The sequence below is a fragment of the Convolutriloba macropyga genome, chromosome 1 (genome assembly GCF_964194025.1).
Source record: "Convolutriloba macropyga chromosome 1, txConMacr16.3, whole genome shotgun sequence".
Classification (NCBI taxonomy): domain Eukaryota; kingdom Metazoa; phylum Xenacoelomorpha; order Acoela; family Convolutidae; genus Convolutriloba; species Convolutriloba macropyga.
The window spans coordinates 40,980,108-40,992,739 of NC_134468.1; the positions used below are offsets into that span (position 1 = coordinate 40,980,108).

The 12,632-nt window shown below is 34.2% G+C and overlaps 1 protein-coding gene across 2 annotated transcripts; it reads right to left on the reverse strand.

The window, feature by feature from the left end:
• Positions 1-348: 348 nt before the first annotated feature.
• Positions 349-10,239, reverse strand: LOC142349014 (asparagine synthetase [glutamine-hydrolyzing]-like). 2 transcript variants are annotated; one of them, XM_075400425.1, is made up of 6 exons: positions 9,898-10,239; positions 7,247-7,626; positions 5,517-5,661; positions 4,837-5,064; positions 1,390-1,621; positions 349-851 (listed from the first exon to the last, which is right to left on the reverse strand). In XM_075400425.1, the coding sequence occupies exons 1-6, from the start codon at positions 10,043-10,045 to the stop codon at positions 494-496; spliced, it is 1,491 nt and encodes a 496-aa protein (XP_075256540.1). In that variant the 5' UTR covers positions 10,046-10,239; the 3' UTR covers positions 349-493. The 2 variants fall into 2 exon arrangements, with proteins under 2 accessions (XP_075256540.1, XP_075256532.1); XM_075400417.1 differs by having other exon boundaries at positions 5,517-5,679; positions 9,898-10,237.
• Between the last annotated feature and the right edge of the window lie 2,393 nt (positions 10,240-12,632).

The following is a 12,632-nucleotide window of genomic DNA, read 5'->3' on the forward strand; positions in this document are numbered from 1 at the left end:
ATTTCAACAAAATATAGCTAACTTTGAGAAAAACTACCAAGAAAGTGAGCAAGAATAGTGAAAATCACTTAAGTGTTCACAGACTTCAAACCACCATAACTCTTCATAAAAGAGGAAGTTCGAAAAACCCTCCAAATAAAATATTGTTTGTTCAACGGGCTTTCTGATGATACCACGCATTTTTCTCTACTATGTCATCCGGTCAAAACTAACTGAAAAAAAAAAGAAACGGGTTGGGCAAAGAGTCACCCCTCTCACTAATGTGAGGCGGACCAAAAATTATTATGCAAGATCCAGCTCGAGTTGACCAGTTTATGTCTGCTCATAAGGTTAACGAAAAGATACTGATAGTTTGTGAAAATATACTCTCTCTGTAGTCTTGAAATGTAAACAGTGAATGCTTGGTTTTGTAAAAAAATGTAATGGAAATAGAAGGCATTAATTCATTTGGGAAATACAATTTAGTTCAATTGTGATCCTCAACTTTGCTAACTTAGGCATTGTGATAATGGCTCAGTGTTCTAGCAGATGGGTCAGTTTGTTCACCACACCACTTGGGCATCCAATGGTAAGGTGTCAGGTGACTTTGGTCTGGGTAAAACTCCTCAAACTTCTTCCTATAGTAAAATGCTTCTTTGGTTTTCGGCGTGTTGTAAGGATACAGATCCGAGGCAATTGAAAATTCAGCATCTGAGATCTGATTTTCGAGGTGTTCCTTCAAAATGCTGAACCAAGATCTCTCCTGAGGTGATACACCGTCACTGCATGCCTCCTTCCTTCGCCACAATATCTCATCTGGGATCAAGTTGAGGTTGTCAAATGCTTTCCGGAGTGTGTATTTCTCCATATTGCTAAACATAAATGATAAAAAGTTTGCTTTCTGGAAAGAATATCAACTGTCTCAGTTCAAAAGTGACTTCAAGAGTACACTTAAAAACTATAAATGATGAGAATATCAAACTGGAAAAAAAAATTTCGGATGGAAACCGAGGATGAAGTCCTAGACGGAAGCAACCTCTGATCAGACAACCTTGGAGAGCACAAATGTGTAACGTGCCCCGAATTACATAGTCTAGAAATCTGTACGAAAGTCTGGACAATGCCATAGAACTTGTCTAATTAAAAACTTGTTTAACCTCTCCGTCTTTTCAATTCTTTCAGACCGTTACTTGCATTATTTGTACGAATATCTGAGCTTAGTTTAATCTGCATAAGCATTCGCTCACACAGAACAAATGTAATTCATACTTGATAACAAGGGTATTAGAGTAGTGATGAGATCGCAAGCATCCCAAAAAATGTCAAAAATCCAAAATATTGGCACTATAATATTGACAAGAGTTTATTACCCTAAAAGTTTTTGAGGACAATTATTCTGATTTTGTTTACTTGATTGGTTTCTTTTCCTCATTTGGCAGCTGTAGGTAGGTATGAACAAAGTAGTGATCCAAAAAGGGAACCCTGAGCTCCAATCCATGCGCAGCTGTGGTTCTGTCTGCCCTGAGTACATCAAACAGATAGAGGTCATTGAGCAGTCTGATTGACTCCTCGTATGCCTCCCGGTCAGAGGGTGCGTTGAAGAAGTATATGTAGCCCTGAGTCACTTCATCCGAACCCTCGCCTGTATTTCATGTGAATGTAGTTTTTAAACAAGGAGGCTCGGTAATGTGCTATCGCACATATGGTTCCGACCGCGCTCATCCATAATTTTGGCATAATTTTCTACCAAATGAGGAACAGATAGAAAAACCTAAAAGTTATTTTGGGACTCCCAAAAAACAAAAAAAAACAAGTGCATGAACGAAAAGATAGCCTCCAAAGCAAGTAAGTCAGTGGAGTAAAAAAGGATGCACTAGATTGATGAGATATGCCAATATTAAGAAAGCAAGTAAAAACGGATGCACTAGATTGATGAGATATGCCAATATTAAGAAAGCAAGTTAAGACGAACAGCAAAATCAAACAAAAACAACAAACAATAATTACATCAAAAACTTTGTCCGTTTTAAAAAACAAAACTAAATAACAAAGTCAACATACCGTCAGATAAAGCTGAAACTAAACAAAATAACTTATAAATCAACATAAGAGATATGGGACCAGTCCATAAAGAGTTTTGGTAACAATTAAACAAAAAGAACAAAAACAGTAAAGTTAAAAAAATTAACTTATTTCTTTGTTTTAGAACAATTAAATTCAAATTAATGAAGACCATTAGAAATCAATTAAAAAATCCCAGTTTACCATTACCAATGCTTCTATAGTAGGGCATTAAGATCTGTCTTTATTCAAATTTTTACGCGGCTAAAAACAACAACAAAAAGACCACAAACAAAAATTAAATTAAAACTTGCCAGAAAAACCAATCGAAGCCGTAAAGCCATAATTTGGCACCCAAAGTATATTGGATTGCGCCTTCCTCAAACGCCGATAATGTAGTATGTGAGACTAGGTTTTATTTTATTAATGTGACTCGGTAACAAGTAGACAAAAGGAAAAAAGAACAAAAGTAAGTAGTACCTTTGATTTTTTTTCGATACAAAATTTTTTTTAAGGTCATGAAAGCCATTAATTACAAAAGTAAATCATTAAATAGGTTCTCTTATTCGTCTAGAAAAAGCTCCAGAGACCTGCAATTATGAAAGAAGCCCTTTCGTCTACAAAAAGAACGTCAAATATGACAAAAATCAAACTAATTTACTTTTATTTTGTGAAAAACTGGTGTCGAAGCCAGTAAGGTCCTACTGAATTCTTTGAAAATATTAGATTTTGTGACACTAATCCCCTTTGACACCTTCCCTTGACACCAATAACGTCATATTTGACCTGTAATTAACGACACTTGGTAACAAAGAGACAATAAGAAAACAAAATTGCGAAGTTGGAAAGTTTTTTTTATTTTGGAACACAATTGTTTTCAAAGTCATCAAAGCCATCGGCTATCTACTGATATCAGAATATCGGTCCATCAGGCTGATCTATTTTGTCATGAAAAGCCAACGAAACTTCTCATTATATAGGAGATTTCATGCGACTAAAACGACAAAGTAAAAACGACAGTTAGACAAAATTAAAAAAAATTCAACCAAATTCTTCAAGAAAAAAGTGTCGAGGCCGTTTAAACGATAATCAATATCTTTAGAAGTTCTAATATTCTTATTTGAGCCTTATTTGTATCGCCAATTTTGTGATATAAGAACTTTCAATAATGCGATAATGTGACAAAACTGGAAAAAATAAAAAACTGGCAGATATCTAAATATGAAAAAAATCTGAAATCTAGTAGGGTCAAAGCCAGAAAACAATAATTTAAGACCTAAACCGCCATAGAATCTTATTTTTTAATCAGAAGAAAGAAGAAAAATTCTTTTTTGCTGACACTAAGCTACAAGTTGACCAAGTTAAAAAAAAAAGTAGAGGACAATTTCATCAAGCAAATGTTTATTTAAAAATTACTTATGTTTATAAGGCAGAACGACCATTAACTTTCAAGTAATAAACTAAAGACATTAACTTGGAGCTGCTCAGGAAGCAATTTGGACCTATCATTCTGGAGCTTTGATTTGATATGTTCTGTTCTTTAATTAACATAAAAAAGATCAACTTTTTTTTAAAAAAAGACCGACTGATTACCATCCGATTTTTTTTTGGATTGTAACAGTCCAAGATTGGTCCAAAACTAGCCCTGCTAAGGCTTACCGTCCATTAGGAACACTTAATTTTTAAGTTATAATTGTAGATTATTTGTTAGTTAAAACTCAAAAATAAATTCAGCGTTTTTGATAATCAACGTGTAAAGTTAGCAAAACGAAAAGTTTTAATTACAGAGCACTCTCAACAGAAGTTGAAGTAGAAATAGCCCCTTTTGAGTCTACAAAGGTTGTTTTAGTGTTGTTTGAGGGTTTACTTCCGGAACAAATTTAATAAAAGTGGACTAAAGATGCTTATTTCGTGCTGTTTTTGATGAAAAAGGCTGAATTTTGAAAAATTTAGCCCGAATTTTTGACAAAAAAAAATAAATTAAAAAATCAACAATACTTTTTGTCTTTAAAAATAAAATCAAAAACACTATTCGTAAAAATTTTAACAAAGTTTAGCAAAATTGGCGAAAATTTAGACAATAATTCTGGAAAATGTGAATAAAAACAACGGAATTCACTCTACTTTTCTCAGAAATTTAAACCTCGATAACTCCCTGTAAAAAACAAAAATAAAAAAAATGTTTTTATTTCCATATTCTACGCTGGACGAGCTTTCTAATGATACCAGTCCCAACTCTCTACGATGAATATATCGATCGGCGAAAATTGTCTGAATAAAAAAAACCCATATGAGTATATAGTTCCTCCCCCCTTTAAGAGGGGTCGGGGCAATTACCATTATGTTTGACTAATCGGTTTCCGCATCGGTACAGCTGATTCAAAGTGCGTTTAAAGTTGCCTATACTCAGACTATCATTCTTTCCAGACAGTGTAATTTTGAACGCACGACGCCCCGATACATTTCGGTCTGGACATCAAATTTCGGTCTGGCACCTCAGCCTGGGTAAGAGCAGTTTACATTTAAATATAGCCGTTCTCAATTAAGAAATAAGTGGAACTGTGTCGCTTTCAGTAGAACATGATCATTAATCGTAATACTTTCTTTAAAAGTATTACGATTAACTTTCTTTACTAAGTTTAAAAGTATACGTTTATATGTATATTTGTATTCCCGCGACTCGTTAGGTTTGACAAAACATGCTATTCATCCGCCCTAAAACTTTCAATAGTTTGGTCACAATTGCAAAAGATCCAAATAATAAATTTCATGGGATTTACGGATTGCTGAAGGTACCTGAGAAGAGTATTTTGCACTGGCTGTTCTGCTTGATGTACTGACACAGGAAGTGCATCACTACAGATGACCTGATTGTGGTGACGTCATAGGTCTCTATCTGGTAGATTAGCTGGTCTAAGCAGGAGAGAAACTCCTCCTTGGTCTTCACAATTGCGTGGTGTGTGGATCCAATGTGGTCGGCAACTTTCTGGGCAGCACACAGGTCACTGCTGTTCTTATCCAGGCCTAATAAGCACAGCTTTCCCTGGCATTTTATAGTAATATTCACAACTTGTTCGCGCTTAACCGCAGCAAAACAGCAGTAGACGTTTCAATCTATAGTTGATTAACATAAGACGAAACCACTTCTCAACTGTCTTTTTCTCTTATCAAAATATAACTTCATCAAAACATCATTATCCATATAGTCAAGACACCCGGAAAGATGGCAAAATTTTAAGGCTTTGTATCTTTTTGAGTTTGCTTACATGTACGGTTTTTAGCAGAATGATCTGGATATTTTTCAAGTTTCCGTCCACTTTCTCATTAAATCATACTTTTTGGTTAAAAAACCGATAATGAAATAAGCAAAATTTGTTAATCGAAAGGGAATTGAATGAAAATAAAATTTGACAGGACGTAAGCTGCGGACTCTACAAATGAATGTTTTCCTTATATCAGAATTTGGGCTATTGTACCAATGGCAAATGTCTCCAGTGGATAGTTGCAGCCCCATTTGCTCATCTGTTTCTTCACTAGGGCACAGATCAAGCTAGAATCCAGTCCGCCCGACAGAAGACAGCCCAGTTTGCAGTCTGCCATCATACGTACATCTACTGCATTCTCTAAAGCATGTCTGACCTGCATAAAACGAACTAACTACAGCTATCTCATTGTACTGACCCACTTTAGTGGGAGGGGAACTATATGCTCAACTGGGTTTTTTTGTTCAGCCAATTTTTTGTATTTTAAATCAAACTCTTTTCCTAAATTGCGCCATTTCTTAAATAATAAGGTTTTCGATGGCCGCAATTGCAAGTTTTAGTTGATATTATGCAAGGAAAAATGACTTGGATTTTTTGCTCTGTATTCTTTTATATAAATGTTTTGTTTTTTGTCCCATTAACAGAAGAGCCCGTTTCCAATTAGGCCCATTCAAAGGAGACCAAAAAAGTTGTGCTTTTTGAGCAGAGCTTAAAGTCTGTATTGCTCCGAAAATGTTTATTCGTAAACTGATAACAAATTTTTCAATACTGACGGCATTTGTTGTTCCTTTCTTAGTCTTATGACTGAGATTAAATAATTTTAGGTCATACTCGCTATCTTAGGAGATGTTTGAAAAACTATCTAATGCCTTAAGATGATACCCAATAGATTTTCTCTAACATGAATTCATTTGTTTTTTGTTTATTGTTTGTTTATTATTTGTTAAAAAATTTATGTTTCTTATGTTTAATATAGAACAGAAAATGTCAAATGAAAGCTCTGGTATTGACAAAACAATTCGTGTGCAGATGAAAGCCAGTAAAGATACGCTATAATTTCAGCGAAGACCTCATGTCTGAAAAACTACCTAATTCGGATTAGCATGTGTACAATTTTATAACAAAATTACATCGTGGTAGAAAGAGGCGTTGAGTATAAAAATTATCAAAAGGAAGTTGCCATATTTACTGATTTTCGACAAAAAAACGGCCGAAAGATCCGAAAATGAAGAATTAATACAAAAAAGCCAAAAAATAACTAAAAAATCAAGAAATATGTGCCAGTTTTTAAACTTCAAACGCATTTTTAGGCTCTGCAAAACAATGTGTTATCAATTGTCGAGGTTTACATTTCACTATATCATCGAATAAAAATTATTTCTACAAAAACCAAATTGCAAGAAAAAAACGAGGCCATTTAGACGAAAAAACGGCTAAAAACGGTTATCAATATGTGCCATTCAGTCAAAAACTACTTTCCAAAGTCCAGAAGTCATTCACTAAACGCAGCGCATGATCAAAAAATTTCTCTCGATCACGAAAACATTAGTTCACACGGCAATTTTACTCACTTTCGCTTTTAGGCCAAAACATCGACTGAACGAATAGTACTTCCGGTAAAAAAAACCTTAAGAAAACCAATACTCCTCTTCGAGTCTTCAAAAACCAAGAGAAGGCCAATAATAGCCCCAGCTATCGCTGTGCGGCTATTAATAAAGGACTTGACAGAAATCAGAACAGTCTAAGAGAAAATTAACGACTGTTTTTGCTCTTTACAATGACGCCATTTTTTTGGTTTTAAAATCGGAAACATTAAAAAAAGACACACGCAAAGGTTCACGCCCCATGTGCGTCTCGTAACCCCCAATAGTGACCCAAGATTATGGTCTAGTAAGGGTGGTCTATCGTTCTACAATATTTTATAATTATCTGTATACAACAACCTTTTCGAGAGTTCCAGACCCAGCTGGGAACTCGTTGACCGAGTAGACTGGCTTTTCCCAAATCTCGTGGAATCTCTCCCGCCTCACAAACGTAATATTACCGCTCCTCGGACACAGATCATAATCCGAAAAGTGGGCGGGAGGGTGTATGTTGACTCTGGCTGTACCACGTGGACAATTTTTGTAAGCAGTCATCAAAGCTTTGACTTCGGATGCTACTACTGAGTAGCCAGGAGTGGAAGAATTTGGCAGTTGGTCCAACGTGAACAGTGGCCGTACTCCAAAAGTGTCTCTCGCGTAAAAGACTTTATTGTTTCTTACGTCTGCCAGAATAAATGCAAACACTCCGTGAAGGTGCTTAACGCAAAATTCAATTCCACCTAAGAAAAATTACAAATTATTATTGCTGGTATTTCGGCGTTTTCTTAATACATCTATCGACCAAAAATAGTGCGCAATTTTACAGCATGCTGAAAGGATAGGGTTTTATGTTGCAGAAATTCTGAACCGGGGATAAATGCAGAAATTTTTATATACTCTTTGAATAAAGGATTTTACTCACAGTAATTTGATTCCCGTTTACTAGCCTCAAGCTAAAAAGCACGCTGCTACTAAAATTCAGATTTAAAAATTACAATTCCTAATGGGATAACGAAGACAATATGTCAATATTAAAAGAATGCGTTTCCTATTGATAATTTATCTGGTAAAGAGTTATTGCGTCTTTTAGAGCAAAGCTTTTGATCTCCTAGCATTTTGGTGAAACAAATTCAATCTTTTATTGTCAACTTACCTTCCCTAGTTAAGAGGTCAAAATATGGAAAGTGGTGGTCGGACTAGACGAGCTTGAGAAGGCCATAGAAAAAAGCACAAGTTACATTATCGGTTTTTTAAGCAACATCACCTGAAAATCAATCAAAACTGAATTCAATGGTTTAGATAGCTTCAATCCTAAAGACGAAACGACAACAAAAGTTCGAGACCAATTAATTTGTTCCAAAGCAGAATTTAAATATCTCGGTGTTTATATTGACATAGTTCTCAAGGTCATCAGGGCTTAATTTCCTGGACAAAAGTTTTACTCATCTTGAGATCTCAAATTCAATTACCCATTTCACTACTTATTAAATAGAGAGCTGTATCATAAAATCATGAGTAAAATCATGCCGGCTTTCTCAAGCTCACCCGGACTTGAGTTGCAGAGCTTTTCAGCGCTGAACCAGCACATTTCAAGAGTAAAAAATTAATTCAGTTCTGAAACATTGTATCTCCAGAATATTTAGGTTTCTTTATGTGCAGTATTTCTTCATTATGATTATATTGATGGCATAGAGTTCGCCCTGGCTAAACTTATCCTGTGTAGTCTGAAAATTACTCATACCCCAAAGATAAGTCTGAGCAGAGTAATGTCATACTTTTGTAGCTTATAACTTGTAATTACTATAGTAGTATACACACAATTTATATTTAAGCTAGTTTGTAGGCAATTACAACAAAGCCCATTTAGCTAAGTGGTTATGACTTGCAACACAAATTAAGTGTTACATGTACCCAGGCGCAAGTTCGAATCGCACATAAAGCGAACCTTTTTGGCGGGAGTTAAGCTGAACATATTATTTTTTATGAAGTAAATTTTACTCAAAAATCAGAGTGGCCATTGCAAATAGTGACATGAACAGAGTACTGGCCATCCTAAAAAACAGAATGTCTTTAGGTTGATTCAGCCCTGATTTGCTCTGCCACCAACCTCCGGGCAGCTCTGAAATTACCAAAAGAGGGTTTTTATATACACGACTGAACTCAAAACAATTTCAAGATTAAATTTGCGTGGTAAAATGTTTTTAAGAGAGGCATTCTCCAGCATAAGTCGATACCAAGAAATTATTTATTAATGTGATACAGTCGTGCAAGGAAAAAATAAAGGCAGTTTTTTTTCTTTATGAATGCAAGAAGGACCGTAAAAGAAACCAATACGGCGCAATTAGAATGAAACATTATAAATTCAAATAAATTTCAATCTTTATTGTATTGAATTTATGATACTGCCCACCCTCCATCACCTTAAAAGTATTTCTCTATTTGTGTATATCAGGGCCTTAATTATTAGTAATTTCTTAGTCTATAATTAATTAGTTATCTACGCAGCCTCTCTCGGTTAATTTGTGTATGACTGAAGTTTTACAGATATTAGGAGAAATACAGTGTGCCCTTTTTCAAATACCCATTCTAGTCCTCAAACTACCCAAAATTTTAGGGGGTCAAGTGTAGGGGGTCAATATTGAGTATATACACACGATCCAGCATAGCAATTAAAGTCGATCTAAAGTGTTCAAGAGTCGGCCATGGTATTTTCATAGCACTTTATGGTCGAGCATGGTTTTATCTTAAATCTATAGGAATTGATTTTTGGGACCATTTAATTTGGCATTCTAGTTATAATATATATTATAATATTTTTTAAATAGTTATAATGATATTATAGTATATATAGTTATTACAGTTATAATTACATATGGTTATTTAAATAATTACGCAATTGCGGTTAACCTTGCATTTAAGGTACGAAAAAAACAACACCTTAAGTCTTTTCATAAAAGTCGACATCTCACAATGGGTATCCGAGAGTGAGTAGAAACTCTAAAAGACCTCACCGTATGCATACAAATGTATGATAATCTCAGTGTCACAATTAGTCTCGAATTCAAATCCGAACTGATCTCTGAGCAGTTTGTAGTTGTATATCTCGCCATTAAACACAAGAAAGAGGTGCTCGTGCTTCTTCAGCTTCAGGGGCTGCATTCCGTGCAACGGATCTACTATGGACAGTCGGACAAAGCCAAGCACACAGTTCTCGAGCTATAAGACAACGTGATTAAAAAAACAAAATTTGGCAAAAAAGTGCACAAGTTTTGCACATGCACCTATTGTTTGTTTTCGGCCGAAATTTAAAAAAGTGATCAACTAGAAAGTTAGCTTTTTATTACTGTCTTATGGATAAAATTTGTTGATAACTGTCTCTTTATAAATTAAATGAAAATTCAGTAAAATAATAAATTCTATTAAATCAAATAAAATTTTTCTTAAGTTATTTTCAAACATAAAAAATAAAAAAAGCATCAAAGAAAAAAATATGCAGCAAATTACACATTGGGACATCTATGAATTAATTTAACAGATTTTAACGACAAACTAATTTACAGATTGAGAAGATAGCAGGTAAAAATGATACGAGTCAATGCCAAGATGAGACGAAGCCCGGCAATAATTAATGAGGCTTCAAAATTAGTCTAATCGTTTGAGAACATCTATCTAATTGAACGATAAAAGGTGACTGCTCAAGCATCCATTTTTTGTAAGGTCTGAAAAAAAAAACAATTGAAGAAAATTAATTCTGAAATCAAAACCGTAACAAACAGGGTAGACCTAACTTTCGGACAAAATTCCTTTTTGTCTGTGTAATACACTCTTAGGATAAAAAATTTTATTTGCTTCTACAATAGGCAGCTTGCAATAATAGTTTTTTTGCTTGCCTGATTGGTAAGGGTTGTAAACACTAAAAATAAATTTGTTATAATTCAATTTTCTCAAGTAGCTTTTTGTTTTCACGCAACTCAAGACAACAATCAACGGAGTTGGCAGCCAAAACAAAGTTAAAAGAGAGTATAAACTTTTTAAATTGACAACTGCACTCGCAGACAATTTAAGAAATTCTTTTGATAATGAAGTTTACTCTTAAATAAAATCAGAAAGTTAATTAAATAGACGTATTATGATGCAAATACCTTATCTGTTTCTTGGCCCCTTTTTTTATCCCCACTCTTAAACGACAGCAAATCATTGAAATACCATTAAAGTTTACCACGGTCTGAAAAATCTTGAATATCGGTGTTTAAAAAGTATGTTTTGATAATGTTCTAAGAAGCTCAAAAGCATTTAATGCTCAGAGCAGAGGGCGCTTTGGGTTTTTTGTAGTGTTCAAGTCTTCTCGAGCAGTGGTTTTAATGAATTGAGCGGAATAAAAGTTCAACTTGGTTTCCAAAAAAAACACCAAGAAGTTATGGAACACTTTATGGCGTCTTATAATTTTTCCTAGAACTTTACTGAATTTTTATAGCCAAAGTAGATTAGAATTTATAAAAAATTTTCAAAAATGCAATTTTTTTTGCTCTTGACTTCTTGAGAGACAGACAGAGAGAGAGAGAGAGAGAGAGAGAGAGAGAGCCCTGAAATAGCGGAGAGTTCGAGTGTAAATTTTAATTTTTTTACACGTTACCTTCTTGTTCCCGTTATTTTTTCAAATATGTAAAATGTAACTCCAAAATTTTATAACCATAACAAAAGTTTGGTTAAACAATTACATTTAACAATCACCTGAAAATTATGTGAAAAGTTTGGTCCTTAAGATACTAGTAAAATTAATTTCTAAAACAGTGTACTTGTCTCTCCATTGGATCACGTTAAGGTAATTTGATCTTTTCTCTAGTTATTTTCTTCTTGTACTTATTTTGTTGTTTTTTCCGGATTTCCATTGGCAAGTTGTGCCACTTTCTCAAGAAATTTCTAACTATTGATCGGTCACTCCATGTAGATTGACATATATTTTACGAAAAACTGGACAGTTCGGGAAATTTCTCTCATCTCATATTTTCCCAAAGTTTTAAAAGACTTTTTTTGGATATTTGACCGCTTTCTTTGTAACCATTAATTAAAAGAACTCAAAAAGAGAATTTTTTCAATGAAAAGCTCTGCAGGTAAAATTTTTTGTCTGACTAGAAAATTCTTTGCGCTGTCAAACTTTTTACGCATATGGCAATCTTTTCTACCCTTAATTTAGTTGTCTACTTATTCTCAGAATTGATGAGGCTGGCAGAGATTGGAGAAAAATTATATCAAAATTGAAATGTGACAAGACAAGTGATTAAAAAAGTGCTTTTCTTGCTTTTAGCGGTATTAGATGTCTCACTAAGTAGAATGATCTAATAGCAGTTGCCATTTTTATCAACATTTTGTTTACTTCTAAATCAAACTTCAATTTATTGTCAGTCACAAAGCCCAGAAAACGACAACTCACTTTCGGTTTTATGATACTTCCATTATATTGAAATTCATCGGAAGGCAGCTGATCTTTTTTAGAGAAAAAAAGTATTTCCCAAGATTTTTTTATCTCTGTTCAGGGTTGACATATTCTGTTTTATATATTTAGTTATCAATTTTTTCAAAAATACTGCAGGTTTTTGTAGGAAGTCAATGATTTGTTTTGGAGTCCGATATTATACATCTATTCACTGCGAATTGTAAAACTTTGCTTTTCAGTTTTTCCGAGAAATCCATAATATACAGTATAAAAATTAGGAACCGAGGACTGCTCCTTGAGGGACTACGTGGT